Source organism: Priapulus caudatus, unplaced genomic scaffold (genome assembly GCF_000485595.1).
Source record: "Priapulus caudatus unplaced genomic scaffold, Priapulus_caudatus-5.0.1 Scaffold1137, whole genome shotgun sequence".
Classification (NCBI taxonomy): Eukaryota; Metazoa; Priapulida; class Priapulimorpha; order Priapulimorphida; family Priapulidae; genus Priapulus; species Priapulus caudatus.
In genome coordinates this window covers 85335-106568 of record NW_014578198.1, presented here as the reverse complement: position 1 = coordinate 106568, position 21234 = coordinate 85335, and the positions used below count along the sequence as shown (strand labels likewise).

Here is a 21234-nt window from a genome sequence, read left to right as displayed (position 1 = left end):
GCCAGCGTTCAACTGGGCCTGCACCCCCTGCGCCTCATGCGCCAGCGTCGCCGCAGCCTATGCTGCGACGCCTGTGCTGCGAGGCGAGGCGGGCTATGCTAGCCCCACCCCGCCGCAGGCACGCTCACAGCCGCACGCGGGCGATCGACCGACTCTCTTCCCCGCGCAGCCAGACGCGACAAGACCTCCAGCCGCAGACGACGCGGCGTGGCATAAACCCGGAGGCGCAGATACGCGCCAGATCAGAGGGCCAAACAGTCACGAGGACCATTACAACACGAATTCCAGGTTGAGGAGTGCAACTCCCCCTCAGACTTTAACCCCAAACACATGGCCGCGACGGCCATCTTGTCTGCCGCGACGGCCATCTTGTCTGCCGCGACGCCGCAGTCTTGTTCCGCCATGCACGATACCAATCAGGCCCGCCCTCACCGACCCATCCGACGAGGTAGAGTCGACCACTGATGCCTCAACTGAGCAACTTCACGTCGCTTCAGCTTCGCAGCCACAAGAACGCGAATATCCTCTAGTAGTTTGTGGCGGTGTGCGGGGGGGCTCGCGGGCGCGGTCGCGTGGTCGAGGCCCACACCAGTAGACAATCATGTAACATTATTCGGTTGCATGCTCTGTTAGATAGCGACATAGCTACCATCAATACAAATAAATACATAATTCACAATACATAATAATGTTACATGATTGTCTACCGGCGGCTATAAAAATTATCATGACGCGTACGGCCAGCCAGGAGACTGGCATTCGATGTCCACTTCTGAACATCGGTTTAGTAGGGGGAGAAGTGTAACGCTGCAAAGCGTTACAGGCTAGTAGAGCCACTAATTCCCCCCCCCTGCCGACGTAGTACGGAGGAAATAGCGCATAGATATTACACGCGGCAATATGCCCCGCCTATAGGGGCCCAATTAGTGTAAAGCAATATCTACATAGATATCACTTGCGGCTAGATATTGTGCCCCGCATATAGGGGCCCAATTAGTGTAAAGCAATATCTACATAGTGCAGCGGCTTTATATCTCGATGTTAACGCGAAGGCATGGCGCATGCCTCGCGCATACGCCGATGCCGATGTCGAGAGTCCTAGTGACCTGAATCGGTTTATAATTGGCTTGTTGACGCCGATGCCGAGTCGTCCTAGTGACCTCAATCGGTTTATAATTGGCCTGTTGACACCGATGCGGCTACCGGTGGATGCATCACGCATGCGCCGCGGGAGTGCCTGTAAGTATAAAAGCCGGAGCGCGGGCGGAATCGAGGAGATTAGACGGCTCCTCGTCTGAACCAAGTGTCAGACGAGGAGGGGAGGAGAAACTCCCGACTGCTGCTCCTCGTCCGAACGTAAGGGTCAGACGAGGAGTAGGAGATAGAAGGGAGAACTCCGCTCAGCAACCGGGCTACTAGCAGGCACGACCGAGGCATTGTAAACTTCACCAAATAAAAGCGTTCTAGTCATGGTAAACATCTGACGTCTATTCTTATCTTATCTTATCTATGTATTTTGGCTTCACATACATTCTACTTCATTAACTTAAAACAGTAACGTTAAAACCTGCGTTACACAGCCCCTTATGCGTGTTAATGGTCAAATATTGCTGTGACTCTTCGGTCAGAGTCATCTGCTGGTACGCATTCGACAGGTCTATTTTACTAAACACTGTACCTTGCCCCATGGTCGCGAACATGTCTTCCATATCAGGTAATGGATAGGGATTGTCTATGAGTACTTGGTTTACGGACACCTTAAAATCCCCGCAAATTCTAATCGCTCCATCCTTCTTTGGAACGCACACTATGGGTGATGCCCAATCACTTGATTTCACCTTTTTGATCACCCCTTCTGCCTCTAAGCGATCTAACTCGGCCTCAACTTTATCCCTTAGGGCATACGGCACCGGCCTTGCACGATGGAATATGGGTTGCGCTCCTTCCCTCAGTTTGATGTCAGCTTTGAACCCTTTTACTGTTCCCAACTCACTCTCAAATAACTTGGCATGTTGCTTCACTACTTCTTCCACACTTTTGGACTCACATGTACCTTGAACCATAAAGATCTGAGCCCAATTCAGCTTGATGTGAGCTAGCCAGTTTCTACCCAACAACAAGGGTCCCTCTGAGTCTACAACCACCAGGGGTAGTGTACATTCTGTCTTTTGGTACTCAACTTTCACCATCATTTGCCCCAACACTTTCAATGCCCGGCCACCATAGGCCGTCAACTTCACATTGCACTTTTGTAACGGAATTTGAGCATACTCTTCACGATACATGCGGGCGGGCATTACTGATACGCTGGCCCCTGTATCAACCTGCAACTCTTGACCAACATTTTCAATTTTCATGTGAACCTTCACCGGGGGTCTTTTGCCCTCTTGTATCGAGTACATACCCATCACCCCGTCTGAGTCCTCATCATTTGAGTCGGGTTCCACTAAGTTCATGTTTTTCACACGCGATTTCCACTTGAATCTCTGGCCTTCTCCACTGCGGCCCTGGCGATCTCCACCGGCACTGGTCCCTGGCAGCTTCGTGTGACACACTTTTGCATAATGTCCGACCTTCCCACACTTGTCGCAGGTCGCCTTCTTTGCCGGACAGCACTCGTCTCGCGCATAATGTCCGACATTGCCACATCGATAACACGCTTTGCCCGACTTGTTGCTCGGTTGTTTCCACTCTCGCCTTTTTACCACGTTCACCTCGCCACTTGTGCTTGTCTCAAGACCACTTGCCAAGTCCATAACCTTCATTTGGTTTTCTACCGACTCTAAAGCTCTAGCAATGTCCATCGCCTTCGACAAGGTTAATTCACTCTTTTCTAACAGCTTACGCCTCAGTTTGGTTGATTGGCACTTGTCAATGATCTGATCTCGGATATCCTGCTCCACATTTGCAAAACCACAATACGCCCCTTGTTTCCTCAATCGGGCTACCAACTGATCGACAGTCTCTGATTTTGACTGGGCCATTGCCCGGAACACATGCCGTTCATATGTTTCATTGCGTTTCACTATAAAATGTGCGTCAAGTGTTCGGATCACCTTCTGGGTTGAGCTTGCAGTATCTTCTACCACACCGACACCTGGCCCCGGATCAGTCAATGTCTCATACAACTCTTGCACATCAGACCCCACCGAATGGAGGAGCAGAGCCTTCTCCTGGGCCTCATTCACAACACCTTTCGCCTCCACAGTCCAACGTGGTCCCACTGTTGTCTGTTGGCCACCACAGTCAAACGCTGACAATCCCACTAACTCGATGGCTATTTTGGCCATAAATCGCCTGAACTTGTTCCTTAAATCCTCGTCGCCACTGTAGCGTCTTGATCCGACGTATAGGTTCAATTTAGTATGATAGATATACAGATTATTACAAACCTCTGAAATCATAACATGTTCAGGATTCGACCATATTGGAAAGTATTTATTAACTGTTTATAGGTGGTGTCGTAGCTCCCGCAGCGCCATAGCGGCGACTACACTAACCATTAGGCTAGGTCTCAATATACCACACGCAGCTACAAGGTAAGGGCAAAGAACAAGCAGGCAGTGAGTACGTACGTGAGTATTCACTTGGCTTTGTTATGTTTGATTTTGAGTTACATATACACTGCATACCTATGAAGCACTCACTCAGGAAATGTTTATTTTCATTAAATAGGGGAGATGTTATGATATATGACCGTCAGATGTCGCGTCGAGAACAACGTGTGTGTCGCGTGGCATGCACGCATGGTGTGAAAGCATTCAAGTTATTCAAAAAGGATATCTACGTTGACTATGATCATGTGTGAGCATCAACCATAACAGGCTTATTCCTTATAAGTCTAGGGCGTAGGGTCGCTTCAGTCTATGGTTTGACTGCATATACAGTCTACAGTATATATATATATATACCCTATTAGTAGGTACATTATGACAAGTGGATCGTCTGAACAGTGGGTCAATAATGATTATAATTTTTTGGTGGTGTGTGGTAGCAGGAGCACATCAAATATGTGATTCTGGTGGTAATAAGTACTTACCGAATTGCATACATTTCATGGTAAAATAGTTATGTTTTATTTTATTTTATTTTTAATACTGAGAACCCAACTAAGCCTTTTAAGCTCTTTACAACAGAGCCTCTGTAAGAGTTTTTTTACAGAGCAAAATGATTTGCAAACTTTTAACATTTGTACTCGTGGTTATTAAATCGTGCCAATTCACTCAGGCATCATACCGATAATCTACACATTTCTATAGAAAATGATTAGTGTTACTATATATACTCGATTTTACATTGTAATGAAACACGTCTGCCAACACGTGCAACAATTAGAACATAGACCTACCAAGTATTGATAATATTTTTCTGGGTTATCGCATCTCCGATCCTACATGGGCTTCCTCGGTTAACACGCTTAGTGTCGCCTACGTTGCCTTGGTCTAGCGTGTGCCCTGACAAATTCTATGAGATTCGGAGGCAGCCTGTTCTTGTATGCAACGCTGTGTCTGACGATAACGCGCGCGCAGTGGCATTTCAGCAAATGATACTGCGCGCTCATTCTGCCATGTATCTCGTCAATCGACTCCACGTTTCCACGAAAACGCGTCGAGTAAATCCGGCGCCAGAGTTCGTATGGCGTCTCTCCCCGTGCGTTCACCACGTCGACGTGTGCGCCGTGGTTGAACACCAGCGCGTGCACTATCAGCACGCACCCCTCCCTCTCTCGCGCGTAAACATCGTCTTTGCATGCGAGCATCATCCTACAGAAGCTATGCAGCGGGGTGTTGCCCTCGCTGTCACGTGTGTTAACCTGTAGAAGTACGCCGGCGGACTCGCACGTCTGTAGGAGAGCTGACGCCGCTTGTACCACTGACTCTGCTTGTAGCATTGATTTCTGAAGTTCCATTTCTGCTGCGAATTCTCTTTGCTCGTTCATTCCGGGTCTTCTCACCTCCGCCTTGCTGCCTATTATAGCGAGCGGCGTCCTCTTGTTACAATCGACGAGGTTCGGGTCAGCTCCGTGTTTCAAGAGGTGAGTAATTATCTGTGTGAACAAAAGAAACGAGGATCGTTAACAACCCGATTTTTCGTTTGTTGCTTAAAGAACAAGTTTCTCCGAGCATACTACGTTTATTACTGTTGCCTATTACTAACTATTACTATTATTCATTTATTAACTATTAACCGATTACTATTACTGATTACCTTTATTATCTATACAAAAATACTTTGGAACATCGCTAAAATTGTCTCCGTCGTTCACAATGTACGCCCGCAGTTTCACCTCGGTACCGAGTAGATTGCAGGAGTAATATAACGCGGTAAAACAGTATAAAATATCTATTATTAACTGTTATCTGATTACTATTACTGATTACCTTTACCATCTATAGGAAAATACATTAGGACATTGCTAAAATTTGGTCTCAAGTATACGCCCGTAGTTTTACCTCGGTATGAAGTTGACCACAGGAGTAGTGTAACGGGGTAAAACTCTCCATTTTTTCCGTCTCGGCAACGTTGGGGTCGGCGCCGGCCTCCAGTAGCAGGCGCATGATGTCCAGCCGACCAGACGGGTTACAGTGAGCCGCGATGAGCAGGGAGGTTTGTCCGTACGAGTCCGCGGCGTTGGCGTTGGCGCCGGACTCCAGTAGCAGGCGCACGATGTCCAGCCGGCCCAAGCAAGCCGCATGGTACAGGGATGTCCGTTCTTGCGAGTCCGCGACGTTGGCGTCGGCGCCGTGTGAGAGCAGCATCCGCACCATCGCCTTATTGCCCTTTCTCACCGCCTTCAACAGCAGCGTCGTTCCGCTCTTCGTCATGGCGACGTTGGGGTTGGCGCCGGCCTCCAGTAGCAGGCGCATGATGTCCAGCTGGCCAAACCAAGCTGCTTGGTACAGGGTGGTTACTCCGTGCGAGTCCGCGACGTTGGCGTCGGCGCCGTGTGAGAGCAGCATCCGCACTGCCGCCTCCTTGTCCTCCCTCACCGCCTTCATCAGCGGCGTCACTCCGTTCCTCGGTATGGCGACATTTGAATCTGCACCGGCCTCCAGTAGCAGGCGCATGATGTCCAGCCTGCCAGAGCTAGCCGCGTGGTACAGGGAGGTCTGTCCGTACGAGCCCGCGGCGTTGGCGTCGGCGCCCTGTGAGAGCAGCATCCGCACCACCGCCTCCTTGCCCTGCTTCACCGCCGTCATCAGCGGCGTCACTCCATTCTGGAGAAAAATTAAGAATCTTAATTTTTCTTAAAATCGATAAGAAATCAATGAGTAAATGTTCGATGACATGAATACGTGTTGATAGATTTATATGAGATCTGTTCGTGATTGTTTAGATCATAATCGGATACTATATATATATATACTCTAGGACTACTTGATACTTTTGATACTGTAGGAGCGAGATTTTGAACCTCGTGACTCAGACGCAAGTGAAGTGACTCATAACGCACTACGGATCTCTCTCGCTCTCTTCTCGATGTACGAGGAACTAGTTAAAATAGTGATATTGTTGAACAAAATCAATGAACAAATACTGAATTTGCAACTACTATTTCCAATTCTTGCTTCCAGAACTGAATGAACATTCACAGTGCGATTAAACAATTTATTATAACGGTTAATATTTCTATGTATAAGTGTACGTGTACGCATATTAGCTCAATTCAAATTGTACAATGCTCACTCCTCCATGCTCTGATAACTTTTTAGTAGTAACTATGCTGCAAAATCTAAGACGACTAACACCCAAGAACCACCACAACACGGACAAACTAGTACAACACAAGTAGCAAATCTTACCATGATTAAAGTGGTTGGAATTCTCGGGAACCTATAGCTGTGAGGTGATGATGGTGGCTGTTGCAGCGATCAGTATAGAGAGGATGTGTACAACGATGAGTCCTCGGTAACTGTCAGGGAATGGTTGCTCCTCGCTCACCGCTTTATATAGGTGCGAGGGCCCACGCTGCCAGACGCTTGCACTGTGCAAATAGGAACGACGGAGGGCTGGGTGCTGTTTATCAATTCTGCGTTTGGCACGCCCCTAGTTCAAAGTTCTAAAAATTGCTGCGTACGTTTAAACGTACCCGCGTGCGCGATTTATCTAGTGAGTCCGACGATGAGCAAGAGTGAAATGTTTCGAATAAATCTGTTCGCGTAGGAATATTATATTATAGGAAAGAGCGCATTATTGAGCAAGTGAAGGTCATTATATACCTCCGCTAAGGAGGTTATGTTTTCGCCCCTGTTCGTTTGTTACCTTCGCCAAGAAGGTTATGTTTTCGCCCCTGTTCGTTTGTTACCTTCGCCAAGGAGGTTATGTTTTTGCCCCTGTTCGTTTGTTACCTCCGCCAAGGAGGTTATGTTTTCGCCCCTGTTAGTTTGTTACCTCTGCCAAAGAGGTTATGTTTTCGCCTCTGTTAGTTTGTTACCTCCGCCAAGGAGGTTATGTTTTCGCCTTTGTTCGTTTGTTATCTCCGCCAAGGAGGTTATGTTTTCGCCTCGGTTAGTTTGTTGGTGACTTGGTTTGTCTATCAACAGGATATCTTAAAAGGTTACGGACGGATTTTTATGCAATTTTTTGGACGGGTTGGTCTTGGGCCCACAACCAAGATTTTGGTGGTGATCCGAATCCAGATCTGGATCCATGATTTTGTTTAAATTTTTGTTTTAAAAAAAATTTGCGGGGAAGACATCGGACACATTCTAAATTTATCAAAAAAAATCCTGCATCGTTTTTTTCTGAAAATTTTAACAAACCAACAAGATGGGGGACTTTTACGCTGTGGCGGAGGTTTGCTATCTCAGATTGCTCTTGTTTTAATTGCAATATAAAGCATATAATAATATGATCAATTGGACAATCAATTGAACAATTAATCAATCAATTGAACGTTTGAATAATTAAATTGACTGTTCAATTGAACAATCAATCGATCAATTGAACGTTTGAATGATTAAATTGACTGTTCAATTGAACAATCAATCGCTCAATTGAACGTTTGAATTTTGACACATATCCCCTCCCATAAGATTTACGCTAAATATTTTGCGTACGCAGCTTGATTAATCTACCCCCAGTAACCTACCACCGGGCTGCCACCAGGTGCTGCACCAGGGCTGTAATCTAGGCGTTAACGCGTTGACCTTGTGTCACCCACACGTTGGAACTGCGCTGGCGACAACGTGTCTGCAAAATGGCCAGATAACGGATAAGCCCTCGGCTCAGAGCCGCCGTACCGCCGTACACGCCGTATAAGGAATAATGGGCGGGGCTTACGGTCTTACTAAAATGCGGATTTACGAGGAAATTCGAGGGCGCAGCGTGCTAAATAGCCATAATTTTTGTTAACGAGCCACTAGCTATCGATTAAGACAATTCGCGAGTAGATTGATGCGGCAGAACGTGAGATCGGCGATTCGCTCGAAAATGCAGTAGATGTACTTTGTTGGATGAGGGGCTGGGGGCGATGCCTGTGTAAGCGTGGCACTACGTGCCAATCATCGGGCTGCGCCCATCACGCCCATCACGTATATTATGTAACATTTCATTATAGCCTTCTGTTCATTGAGTCCATATTCAAGAAAGCTGAGAAATGGTGTTCATTCGTTGTAATTCATGTTTTGTTTGCAGCTAGCTGTAACTCTATACAACATTCACGATATTTGTGTGGTACTTGTGTGGTGCTGAAGTGTTCGGTTAGTGAATGATAAAGTATTGGGTATTCTTCCGTATGCATTATTTCTCTGTCCTAATTTTTCCTGGTGGGGCATGTCGTTGCGCAATGTCTGACAATTGAACGACTGTGCAATGTAAAGCATATAGAGTCCTAGCATATAACAGCATATATTGCGATGTATTTGTAACCGTTCATTCCATTTACCTCACCAGCCTTATAAGCAGTAAGGAAATACCACTGTTGACCCTTGTTCATAATGATTCGATGGTTTTTGTGTGTGTTATACTTCTAAATGCCTCAGCAGACTTTGCCTTGGCCGGCTCATGTACAGCTGGCTGTACAGTTATACATTCTCCGGCGGTCATATATGTGCCGTTCAGCTATATAAGTCTAACTACGCGTGGCAAATGTCATCCAAATCGATTATATTGACGAAGTTGGCCATTGTGTGCAGAACATGACGTTACATGAAGAACTTCAGGCAAAACAACGTCGCCGACATCTTCAACATGACGGCTGTCGACCGTTCCCTTTAACACGACGTAGGTACTGCTGTCATGACGTTCTGTAGCAGCACAGAGCAAAGCAATACGCAAAGGAATTAGTTCCATATTACGAATAGCTAATAATACCTAGAGTGTACAACGGAAAAACGGGAAAATAGTGCTATTTCACGACAACATTATTCTACTTTGCCTGCGAGTCTATAACAATTTCATAGTATTGCATTAAGCAGAATTTTTTGCTCTCTATAACAAGACCAACCGCTTGTCAATACGATACTCCTAGGCGGAGATATCGGCTCCTAAACCACCCCTCCCACATGCCAAACGCCGCCTCGAATCCACTTCTGTCCCCATCCTTCACGCGTCTAAGCATTTCGGCTATCGGTTTCCGTTATATAAAGGTTTCACATCTATTTATATAGAATGGGTAGCAGAGCACGTACAAGTAAATATACGTGTTCTGGTGGTTAGCAACCAAATCCACCGCTATCCCCTACATTCGCCAGCTATAAGTTATCGGGACGAGTTTGGGGTTGACAATCACGTCACAGTTGCGGCAATATAGCATGTCAGTGTGAATTCCCCTAACTTGTCAATGAATTTTGAGAAAACTTTTCATTCGACGAAGCTATGGACGATACGAGTGAGGATGTGATCGTAGATATAGAATACAGATCTGTATACTGTACATCTATATTCTTTATCTGTGATGTGATTCTATACGATTATCAGTAATCACGGCATACACGCATATGTCTAGCGCGCGACACTAGCGCCGACCAACTCCTGGTATCTGGCATGGCGCGAGGAAAGGGAAAGTTGTGCCATTTATAGGCACTGTGGCCTTACTTTCCTCGGCTGTTCAGAAGACCGAAGCACCGTATAGGAAGCAGCGATACCCAATACTGACGTCATACATGTTTCATAGAAAAATTCAAAAATTCATATCATTTCTGACAAACAATCAACACCTTTCCAACTCTTTGTCATTTGAACAAAGGTCTGATTGTCGTTTATCGACTGCGATGTGTAACAATCACACGTACGTATCACAATTACATCAATTACCTTGGGTTGATCAATTAATCAATTGATTAATCAATTAATCACCAGAAACGAGTGTTTGATTATCATGATCATGATTGATCATAGCTGTGTATTCTCGATAGTTATCTTATTAGATAGATATTGAACATTGTGTCCGTTTTTACAATCGCTGGGATGTATTAACATTGCCTTTGTTCTGACCTATTGTATTAGCTGTATATTTCGCGGTGGTTTAATTTTCGCGAATTTCGCGAAAGCGTCCCCGACGCGAAAATAACAACACGCAAATACTTCATACCGAATAATTCATAATTCACCGACCGCAAAATTAACCACTCGCGAAGTCAGAATTCGCGAAAACATCTGTATGCGAAAAATTTGGCGTATACAGCATTTAAAACATTCTTGACGTTGCTCGTGTTGTAGAAGCGTGGCAGCGAAGAAAAGAGTGGCAGTCCTGCGAAACGCTCGAGGAAGCTGGCTAGCAGATCTCCCGTGGTCTCTCCGCTAGACGTGACGGAGAGTGACGAGGAAACCTTCTACTACACTCCGCCGCAGAGCCGAACGCAGCTGATGCGGCTGCAGCACACAGACCTACCTGTCACGTTCAGTAATGTATCTGATGTTAATGTTTTCTACCACCAGGTGTCAGTAGTAGTACCACCACGGCCATAATGTAATGCAACGCAGAATGAATATTGTCAACTTTATCTACAATCATCTGCTTATCTATTCACCATAACAATCACAAGATGCGTGTTCAACAGCGTAAACGCTCACGTGCGCTTGCCTGCTGAACGACACCGCGCGGTCGAGCGCGATCAGGCTCCCGAGGCTGTTCGCGCAGCGCGCAAGTTGTTTTCAAGATGGCGACGGGCAATCTGGTAAATGTGAATCTAACACTTCTGACTTGAATTTCACTCTGTTTCAACTTCATTTCATTTTTCATTCACTGCTAATTCGTTTAACAGTATTTGTTCTGTAGCGTTTTATATGTCTCTCCGCGACACCCGAGGGCGCCACCAGTCGACACGTAGTGACTAGCAATAACCTTAGGTAAGAACACTCACCTAGTATGTCCGGATGCGTTGACATGGCCGTGATCGTCGCCACCCGGACTCAGCTAGCCACCAGAGCGCCTCACTATGCTACTGCGCTCACTCCGTAGTACCCAACCCGGCGTTCGTTCCGGCTCCGGTGCGATAGCGTGGTTAGTCGACAATGCCACACCACAAACGTGACAACGGGGCACCCCACCCCGCTCTGCTGGCCTTACGTTACGTCTTATAATAAATGTCAACCCGGTGTATAAACAAAGGCTATACAGATATAGGCGTGCGCACGGATCCATAGCTGCCAGCGCTGCATACTGTCGTAGGACGTTCTCGCAGTCGCGTGCGCCTTGCCGCGAAACTGCGCGCAAGATCCACGCTAAGCAGTTAAGATCAACACCTCCTTTCGGCAACACTTCTCTGGTATCCTGTCTCATCTGGATACTTTTGATACTATAGGAGCAAGATTTTGAACCTCGTGACTCAGACGCAAGTGAAGTGACTCATAACGCCCTACGGATCTCTCTCGCTCTCTTCTCGATGTACGAGGAATTATTTCAAATAGTGATATTGTTGAACAAAATCAATGAACAAATACTGAATTTGCAACTACTGTTTCCAATTCCTGCTTCCAAAACTGAAGGAACATTCACAGTGCGATTATACCATTTATTATAACGGTTAATATTTTTATGTATGCGTGTACGTGTACGCATATTAGCTCAATTCAAATTGTACAGTGCTCACTCCTCCATGCTCTGATAACTTTCTAGTAGTAACTATGAGTCAAAATCTAAGACGACTAACACCCAAGAACCACCACAACTCACGGACAAACTAGTACAACACAAATAGCGAATCTCACCATGATTGAAGTGTTTAGAATTCTCGGGAACCTATAGCTGTGGGGTGATGATGGTGGCTGTTGCAGCGATCAGTATAGAGAGGATGTGTGCAACAATGAGTCCTCAATAACTGTCTGGGAATGGTTGCTCCTCGCTCACCGCTTTATATAGGTGCGAGGGCTGCCAGACGCTTGCACTGTGCAAATAGGAACGACGGAAGGTTGGGTGCTGTTTATCAATTCTGCGTCTGGCACGCCCCACGTTCAAAGTTCTCTGCTGTTTAAAGTTTAAGTTCAATCTGCGGACGTTTAAACATACCCACGTGAGCGATTTATCTAGTGAGTCCGACGATGAGCAAGAGTGAAATGTTGCGAATAACTATGTTAAGAATATTATATTATAGGAACGAGCACGCTATTGAGCAAGTGAAGGTCATTATATAGCTCCGCCAAGGAGGTTATGCTTTCGTCCCTGTTAGTTTGTGGGTAATGCTATCCGCCGGGCGTGGAGGGAGGTGACCGCAACGTGGCAGCACTAGTGTTAGGATAGTGTTAGGATTAGGGTTAGGGTCAGGGTTAGGGTTAGGGTTAGGGTTCGGGTTAGGGTTAGGGTTAAGGTTAGGATTCGGGTTAGGTTTAGGGTTAGGGTTAGGATTAGGGTTAGGGTTTTTGCATCATGATATGTCTCCATACCATAGATTGATTTTTATGTATCACAATAGCTATAAATAGCGCTCCAAGATATATGTATTTAGAGTTATGTTATCGTTGGAGGTGTTGCAGTTAGCGTTACCGAATGATTAATGATTTTGAGGTATACGTCAACTGTATCACGTGCCCCTCCCTCCACGCCTGGGGGATAGCAACACCCTTAGTTTGTTACCTCCGCCAAGAAAGTTGTGTTTTCGCCCCTGTTCGTTTGTTACCTCTGCCAAGGAGATTATGTTTTCACCCCTGTTAGTTTGTTACCTCCGCCAAGGAGGTTATATTTTCGTCCCTGTTAGTTTGTTACCTCCACCAAGGAGGTTATGTTTTCGTCCCTGTTAGTTTGTTACCTCCACCAAGGAGGTTATGTTTTCGTCCTCTAGACGCCCGAGACAAACTCGAGTGCTACCTCTCTAAACGCCCACAAAACTCCATTGTTACTTCAGCCAACTCCCGGGACAAAACACAACCGTATCGCTCCCGCCTCACACACCGAGTCAGCTGTTTATTTCTCCCGCGTTACTCTCTGCCACTAGAGGGGGTGGCTAACCAACCCAACATGGCTGCCCCCATGTAGGCACTCGACTATCCACAACAACAATTGGTGAGCAGGCAAAACACTACTAAAACGCACACTAAATGACACCGGACCTCACAAATAATTATACAATCACAAATATGAAACATTAACCCATTCCCTGCCCGTGGTTCCCAGTGAGCTACCTCACAATTACCTAGCTGGGAATCGTGGTGACCGGTGCCACCGCCACAGTTCGAAGACATTAAAATCTCGCGATTAAATCTGATGAGGAAGCCGCCATCTTAGATAAAGCGAGCGCTCGGTGCATAGCTTTGTGTCGTTCAAGTGGCGCTGCGTTCGTGCTGCGAGCGTTCTCGCTGTTGAACACGCCTCAGAAGATGCTACACTACCCCTCCCCCCAAGCGCAATGTGCCACACAAGCACGTCAAACGCGTATGTCACTCGCCAACCGCCGCTCCTCTGTCATGGTCACCTCAGCGCAGCTACAAGGTAAGGGCAAAGATCAAGCAGGCAGTGAGTACGTACGTGAGTATTCGCTTGGCTTTGTTATGTTTGATTTTGAGTTACGTATACACTTCTAGTGCATACCTATGAAGCACTCACGCAGGAAATGTTTATTTTCAATAAAGAGGGGAGATGTTATGATATATGACCGTCAGATGTCGCGTCGAGAACAACGTGTGTGTCGCGTGGTATGCACGCATGGTGTGGAAGCTTTCCAGTTATTCACAAAAGATATCTGCGTTGACTATGCACATGTGTGAGCATCAAGCATAACATGCTTATTCCCTATAAGTCTAAGGTGTAGTGTCCTTTCAGTCTATTGTTGGACTGCATATACAGTCTATAGTATATATATATACATATACATATATATACCCTATTAATGGGTACATTATGACAAGTGGATCGTCTGAACAGTGGGTCACTAATGATTATTTTTTGGTGGTGTGTGGTAGCAGGAGCACATCAAATATGTGATTATGGTGGTAATAAGTTCTTTCCGAATTGCATACATTTCATGGTAAAATAATTGTTTTATTTATTTTTTTATTTTATATTCAGCTGAACCCAACTAAGCCTTTAGAGTTTTTTTTACAGAGCAAAATGATTTGCAAACTTAACATTTGTACTCGTGTGTAATGATATGAACAGTTTAACATAAAGACTGCTCCCTACATATTGAACTGTACTATATTAGGACCGCCCCCTATACCATGCTTGCACACAACATATGTGCAGTCGTCAGTTGCTCAGCCAGTGTTCGCCATATTGTACACATTTGGATCGTCAGAATACACGTTATATGTTTGAACCCTGTTGTCAATTGTTAGTGATTGTCACGGACACAAATAACATTACATGGTGTCAGAAGTGTTCGTGTTTGCTCTGACGACAAGATGCAGTCACTAAAACCTCCGCAGCCATTGGATTTGTCCGGGAGAAATCTCAGCGATAACTGGACAAGATTCACGCAAAGATTTCATGTGTATATGGCGGCGAGTGGTGGGGCCAAGAAGGATGATGCGATACAAACCGCTATCTTCCTGCACGTCATTGGGGAACCAGCCCTGGAAGTTTATAATGGTTTCACGTGGGCCGAAGCAGGTGACGCAAATGATCTGGCCAAGATCCGTTTGAAGTTTAAGGACTATTGTATCCCAAGAACGAACGTGACGTTCGAAAGACACCGGTTTTTCACAACAGTACAAAAACCAGGTGAGTCCATAGACCATTTTGTGACGGAATTACGCACGCGAGCAAAGACGTGTGAATTTGGGATTTTGCAAGACGGTTTGGGGTTATTTGTGGGATACCAAGTAACACACTGAGAAAACGCCTTCTGCGTGAGGAGAAGTTAACATTGGCGAAAGCCATAGACATTTGTAGGGCGGAAGATGCCACCCTTTCACAAGTTGGTCAGTTGAGTGGCGAAGCAGCGGGTGCTAGTGGTAGTTGTACATTGTGTGATGCTGTATACAAGTGACAGCTGAAATCTAGTGACGAGTCAAAGAGACATAACTCTCGCAACCAAGAAGTGAAGAAGGATAGTTGCAAGTTTTGTGGGTACAGGTACCGACCAAATGATTATCCAGCTCATGGTAAACAATGTATTAGGCGTGGGAAAATTGGACATTTTATCAAATGTTGCCCAAACTCAGACAAACACAAGCAAGGACAGAAGGTTCATGCAGTGTAGACTGAGTATGACATTGACAATAAACAGTCTGACGAGTTCTTTGTTGATACTGTGAACACAGCTAACACATCACAGAGTTGGATAGTTCCATTAGACGTTAGTGGTACTGTATTACCTATGAAGTTCGACACTGGTGCTAATGCCAATATCATTAGTGAACATGAATTTTGCTCCATAAGACGTAAACCCAAGTTGCACACAAGCAAAGTGAAATTGACAGCTTATGCTGGTCATGATGTGCCAGTCAAGGGACAATGTATCATAAACATTGAACACAAGGGGAAGGTAAACGAAGCAGTGTTTATCGTGACGCAAGAGCCTGTTCATCCAATTCTAGGACTTCAAGAATGTGAGAAATTGAGATTAGTCCGGCGTGTTTAGCAAGTGGATGCAGAGAATCAGGAAGACACAAATACAGATTCTGAACAGAGGCAATCAGTGAACACAGAATCACACAAGAGAAAGACTTCAGGTTTCTGTGACAGTGTACGCACAGAATATACAGATATATTCAAAGGGCTAGGTTGTTTGCCCGGAATACGCAAGATTCGTCTTGACGATGCGGTGACACCTGTTGTGGAACCTTGCAGAAAGGTACCATTTGGACTGCATGATAAACTATAAGAAGAACTTGACAGAATGGAATCTCTTGACGTGATTACAAAGATTGACGAGCCGACAGAGTGGGTCAGCTCACTGGTCGTGTTTTTGTCTAGATCCCAAGAACCTCAACAAAGCCATACGGCAAGAGCATTTTAAACTTCCGACCAGAGAAGAAATTATGTCAAAGTTTGCTGGAGCCAAAGTATTCACGAAGTTGGACGCATCCAGCGGGTTTTGGCAGCTGCGACTAGATGAGGATTCATCCAAGGTATGCACATTTATCACACCATTTGGGAGATATCGCTATCTCCGTCTACCATTTGGAATATCCTCTGCCCCAGAAGTCTACCATAGGACTATCTACAACATGTTCAGTGACATACCAGGTGTTGATACCAGTATGGATGTTATTATTACCCAGGGAGCATCTCAGGAAGAACATGATGCCAGTCTAAAGCGTGTCTTAGACAGAGCCAGGGAAGAGAACTTGAGGATGAATGCAGACAAGTGCGTTATCAGTGTTTCTGAACTGACGTTCATTGGAGATGTTATCAGTGACAAGGGAGTCAAGCCTGACAGCACCAAGATCAAAGCAATCCATGCAATGATAGACCAACCAACAAGAAGAAATTGCAGAGATTCTTAGGAATGGTGACATATCTAGCAAAGTTTGTGCCTGATCTGTCTACGGAGACAGCACCGCTCAGATCACTCTTACATTACAAAACACAGTGGGAATGGCAGCACGAACATGAGAAAGCCTGGACGCGACTCAAAGACTTGCTATCTAGTGAACCAGTGCTGAAGTTTTATGACCCAAAGAGACAGATCAAGATGTCAACAGATGCTTCACAGTCAGGTTTAGGGGCTGTATCGCTACAGCTTTATGATGGTGAATGGTGTCCTGTGGCATATGCTTCGAGAGCCATGACGGAGACCGAAAAGGAGACTCCCAGTATTGTATTCGGGTGTGAGCGTTTCCACCAGTATATTTATGGACAGAGTATTATCGCAGAGACCGACCATAAACCGCTTGTGTTTATCTTCGCAAAATCACTTGCTGATTGTCAGCTGAGAATCCAGCGACTGAAATTTCGACTACAGAAGTATACCCAGCAAACACGGAACATTCTCGTAACATTCGCTGGAGGTTCTAGTTTGGTTACATTAGCCAAAAATATTCTAAGAACATTCTCCATATTAGTGCAGCAGATAACCACAACAATTGTGCATTTTATGAGAAAAGCATGAAATTTCTAGCATAGTTAGTATATACCATGATGTTTATTTTAAGATGTGGACGGAAGTCAGATTTGAGCTCTGAGGACCGTGAGAGGTCAAATCCAAGATGGCCACCAGTCCACCGGGTCTTGGTGTTCAAACGCGCTTAATTTTGGAACCAAACAGCGTAGAAAAATATTTAAGGTGTTGATTCCAACTAAATTGGGGATGACCATTCATTTGGTGATATCTTTGAGATCGCTAGAACTCAAGGACATGCATTTAGGCCAAGGTCAAGGTCGAATTACGTTCAAAAAGTCGAATATCCTATTTTCAAATATCCTATTGGTAATGTTCAAAACAGAACAGAACACACAGCACAGTCACACACAAGCAGCACACAGAACAGCACAGAGCAGCTTTGGCACACTTGCAGCGTCCAGTGCACGCTTTCTCGCAGCGACAGTGGATCAATTCATGGCACGATTTTGCATTAGGGAGAGTGGTCCAAAGAGGCTGCCACCCAGTTGTTTCCTTTGTCCAGCCCCAGTCAGATGGTTCTGGAATCTCTGGATCCATGACCAATGCCTGGTTCCAACAGTTGGCCTGGTAGCAAGAGCGCTTGATGTGCTGCTTCAGTGCTGCCTGGGTTGGAGGAATGTTCTCTAGAGTTCTAGACTTCTGTGTGAAGAGCTGTTTCCTGGCATCATTCACTTCCGTGCTCTCACTGGTTCGGTCATACAGCAGCACCACAAAACGCTCTAGCAATAACATTGATCCTTCACTGACCTCACTCGGCATGCATAGGAGTTCACTGAAAGCATCATTCACCTCTGGAAAAGACTCAAGTTTCCCAGGCAGTCTTCTTTCCTCTGCCAGCGAATGCAGATACAGTGTCACATCCGGTGAAAGCGTGAAAGACTGGGAGAGTGAGACACTGTGTTGGATTCATTGTGGCAAGCATTTCGTAAACAGCTATGTACCGAACGCTTGAGCCAACACCAAAGGCCACCAACAGCTCATCAGGAGCTATCTTGCAGAATGAAGCCACAGCCAGTACCACCACATCAGTATCAATGGCACGTATGGTCACCCTTTTGCACTGCATTTTTACATGCAGAAGTAGACAAGTGGCAGCCTCCTCTTGTGAACATGGGGCAAGGCGGCCCAAGGATGACTCGACAGGAGAGCACAGGACCCCACTTTCAACTGTTGCATACAGTTCCTTGCCTTCTGCTAGAGGAATGTGAACAGCCTCGCGTGACAGGAAAGCAAATAATTAGGGTTTGCTTTCATTGACTCGAAGGAAGTCCTTTCAGTTCTTTGGCATCACAGTAGAAGGAGACACCCTTTTCCTGATGCCCTTTCCTCTATTCTGTCCGAGTGAGGCTTTCAGGCTGGCAGGTAGGTATACATCCCAGACAAGGTCGATGCAGCTGCATTTCTCGAGTTCAGCAGAGATGTATGGTGCAAACACCCTTTCTGCATACTCTTTAAATGTTCTTGATGTCCCAGGATTTAGCATTTGAACCACTGCTGCACTATCGAAAATTGTTGCATCAGCCACAGGCACACTATTGTTTTTGAGCAGATCTGATTCCAGGCAGCGAAGTAGATCTGCTTTAACCCCAAACCGCATTTTTCCTCCAGTTGACAGAGCTGGCGGGGCTGCCTGGTTTTCATGGGAGAAGAAATTGTTGATGTCTCCATCTCGAGTTTGACAGGAGATGTACAGCCTCGAAAAGAGACCACAGTCACTCTTCAGTGCTGCGAGCTGTGCTTTCTGTTTTGACTTAATCTTGACCGGTGGCCTACTGAAAAGTGGCAACTTGTTCTTTGGAAGTGTCTGTGTGACAGGTGTGGTACACTGTTCTAACCTTTTTGTCACAAACTTAGTGTACTGCTTCTCACCAAGGGTCTCAATCTTTCTCACAGTTTCAGCCACTTGGGTGTCCATGATGTCCCTTGTGTCAATGACTAGTAGGTCTTGGCTGTGTTCTAGAAATGGATTCCCCATCTCTTTCAGCACTGTCACAAGTGCCTTAACCTCCTTCAGGAATGCTGCTTGCACTCCAGGTTGCTGGTCATGGTGAGAGTGTCCAGTGTCAACAGCCTCACCCTGTTGCTTTATGGGCTGTTCCTCAAACTCCTGTAGTAATCCTGGCAATTTTTGGCCTTGCTACCATCCAGCGTCTGAGTGCTCCTGGATTGCCTGTCAGTCCTATAGCCCCACCAGAACCTTTCACCATTGCATTGTTTTGCTCATGGAACTGGTCAAGTGCCATAGCAGAAAACTTTACCTGATGACTATGGCTGGTATTTGGTGGAAGGACAGTACAGGCCTGTCATGACAACGCTGCCGCCTGCCCCAGAAGCAGTGATTCATCTCGTCAGGTAATAGCATTGGCCAATATATATATATGTTTAAATGTAGAATATATATACATATAGGTATGGTTGTGCTGACATAATAAATTAGCATTGTATAATCATGGCTATTGACGCCATTGACTTGACACAATTATATGTGACTTACAGGTGCTCCTGTGCCAAAACGAAGTGTTCATCAAACCGCTGCAAGTGCAGGAAGGCTGGGCTACGATGCACGGAACTTTGTAGCTGCTCAGAGGGAGATGGGTGCGACAACATGCCAGATGACGATGTTGGCCAGGATGATGATGATGAACCATCGAGCGATGACGATGAGTAAAGAATGCCTCTTCGCAGCTTGTGTATTGTACAAAATATACTTGTAGTTGGCAATTGTTAATAAAGTGACAAGCTATGATTGTGAATACTTGTTATGACTCTTTGCAATTTGCATGCTATTTGCGAAACTGTAATTTAACAAGGTATGAATCTTAATCGGCGATGTGTATATTATGAATGGTAAAATAGGCAGCCATCTTAAATTTGCTCCAGACGAGTTATGCAGGGGTTCCCAGTTTGACATATAAGACTTTGAAAGGACTCTATAGACATATTTATGGTATGAATTTCATTCAATATAAGAAAAACTCACATGACGATTTTGGTGTAAATTAACTTTCACTAGGGGGGTGGGTTATGTTAGTAATTATTATTAAATGTTTTACAAACATTTTGCCAATGTTTTTAATATTTTTAATCAGGGGAATAATAGAGGTTGATTTTGGTATATAAAAATGATCACTGGGTTGTACATTTGTGAAGTTATTGCCATTTATGTTCAATATCGACGATGAAACCGAAGTATTCGTTGAGCGCATTTTCATAGTTTTTGCCGGTCCATGTCTAAAACGTCATCATTATGGTCATAAATTGTTACTATTTTAGTGGATCCTTCCATTCCTTGCATTTTGACACCAAAATTAAGTTTGTAACTGCTTAAATCGTCTTTTTATTTAAAAAATTGTATTTTTGGGAAAATAGTTAATTTTGCGATCGGCGAGTTTCATAAAATCGCTGATAAAATAATGTTTGCGCAATATCCCAGATTGCCACCTTTATTTTTCTTGTTCTATACTATATTATAAAGATATTAACATAGGTCTCTTGCTTTAATCATTAAATTCCCACGGGAATGCATAAGCAACCAGACTAGTATTTGTTCGAAGACATTAAAATCTCGCAATTGAATCTGATGAGGAAACCGCCCTCTTGAATAAAGCGAGCGCTCGTGTGTCGTTCAAGTCGCGCTGCGTTCGTGCTGCGAGCGTTCGCGCTGTTGAACACCCCTCAGAAGATGCTACACTACACCTCCCCCCAAGCGCAATGTGCCACACAAGCACGTCAAACGCGTATGTCACTCGCCAACCGCCGCTCCTCTGTCATGGTCACCTCAGTGCAGCTA

General features: G+C 45.3%; 2 protein-coding genes and 1 long non-coding RNA gene across 3 annotated transcripts; 1 reads left to right on the top strand and 2 right to left on the bottom strand.

Annotated features, from left to right (window-relative positions):
- Positions 1-1541: 1541 nt before the first annotated feature.
- On the bottom strand, positions 1542-3290 carry LOC106815519 (uncharacterized protein K02A2.6-like). Its single transcript, XM_014819983.1, has one exon. The coding sequence runs from the start codon at positions 3288-3290 to the stop codon at positions 1542-1544; it is 1749 nt and encodes a 582-aa protein (XP_014675469.1).
- Positions 3291-4067: 777 nt separating this feature from the next.
- Positions 4068-6915, bottom strand: LOC106815520 (ankyrin-3-like). The gene is made up of 3 exons (XM_014819984.1): positions 6895-6915; positions 5454-6078; positions 4068-5047 (listed from the first exon to the last, which is right to left on the bottom strand). Exons 2-3 carry the CDS (start codon positions 6066-6068, stop codon positions 4418-4420), a joined length of 1245 nt encoding a protein of 414 aa, XP_014675470.1. The 5' UTR covers positions 6069-6078; positions 6895-6915; the 3' UTR covers positions 4068-4417.
- A 12789-nt stretch (positions 6916-19704) lies between these two features.
- LOC106815524 lies at positions 19705-20197 on the top strand. Its single transcript, XR_001394756.1, has 2 exons — positions 19705-19796; positions 19941-20197. It is a non-coding gene; the product is annotated as an uncharacterized LOC106815524 (long non-coding RNA).
- The last annotated feature ends 1037 nt before the right edge of the window (positions 20198-21234 follow it).

What these genes read in the sequence shown, in the direction of transcription:
- LOC106815519 (XM_014819983.1), bottom strand. Translation starts at nt 3,290, where the DNA reads ATGGCCAAAATAGCCATCGAGTTAGTGGGATTGTCAGCGTTTGACTGT.
- LOC106815520 (XM_014819984.1), bottom strand. Translation starts at nt 6,068, where the DNA reads ATGCGCCTGCTACTGGAGGCCGGTGCAGATTCAAATGTCGCCATACCG. An exon ending in GTGGTCAACTTCATACCGAG is followed by an intron (nt 5,048 to 5,453) that starts GTAAAACTACGG and finishes TTGTTCACACAG; the next exon opens with ATAATTACTCACCTCTTGAA.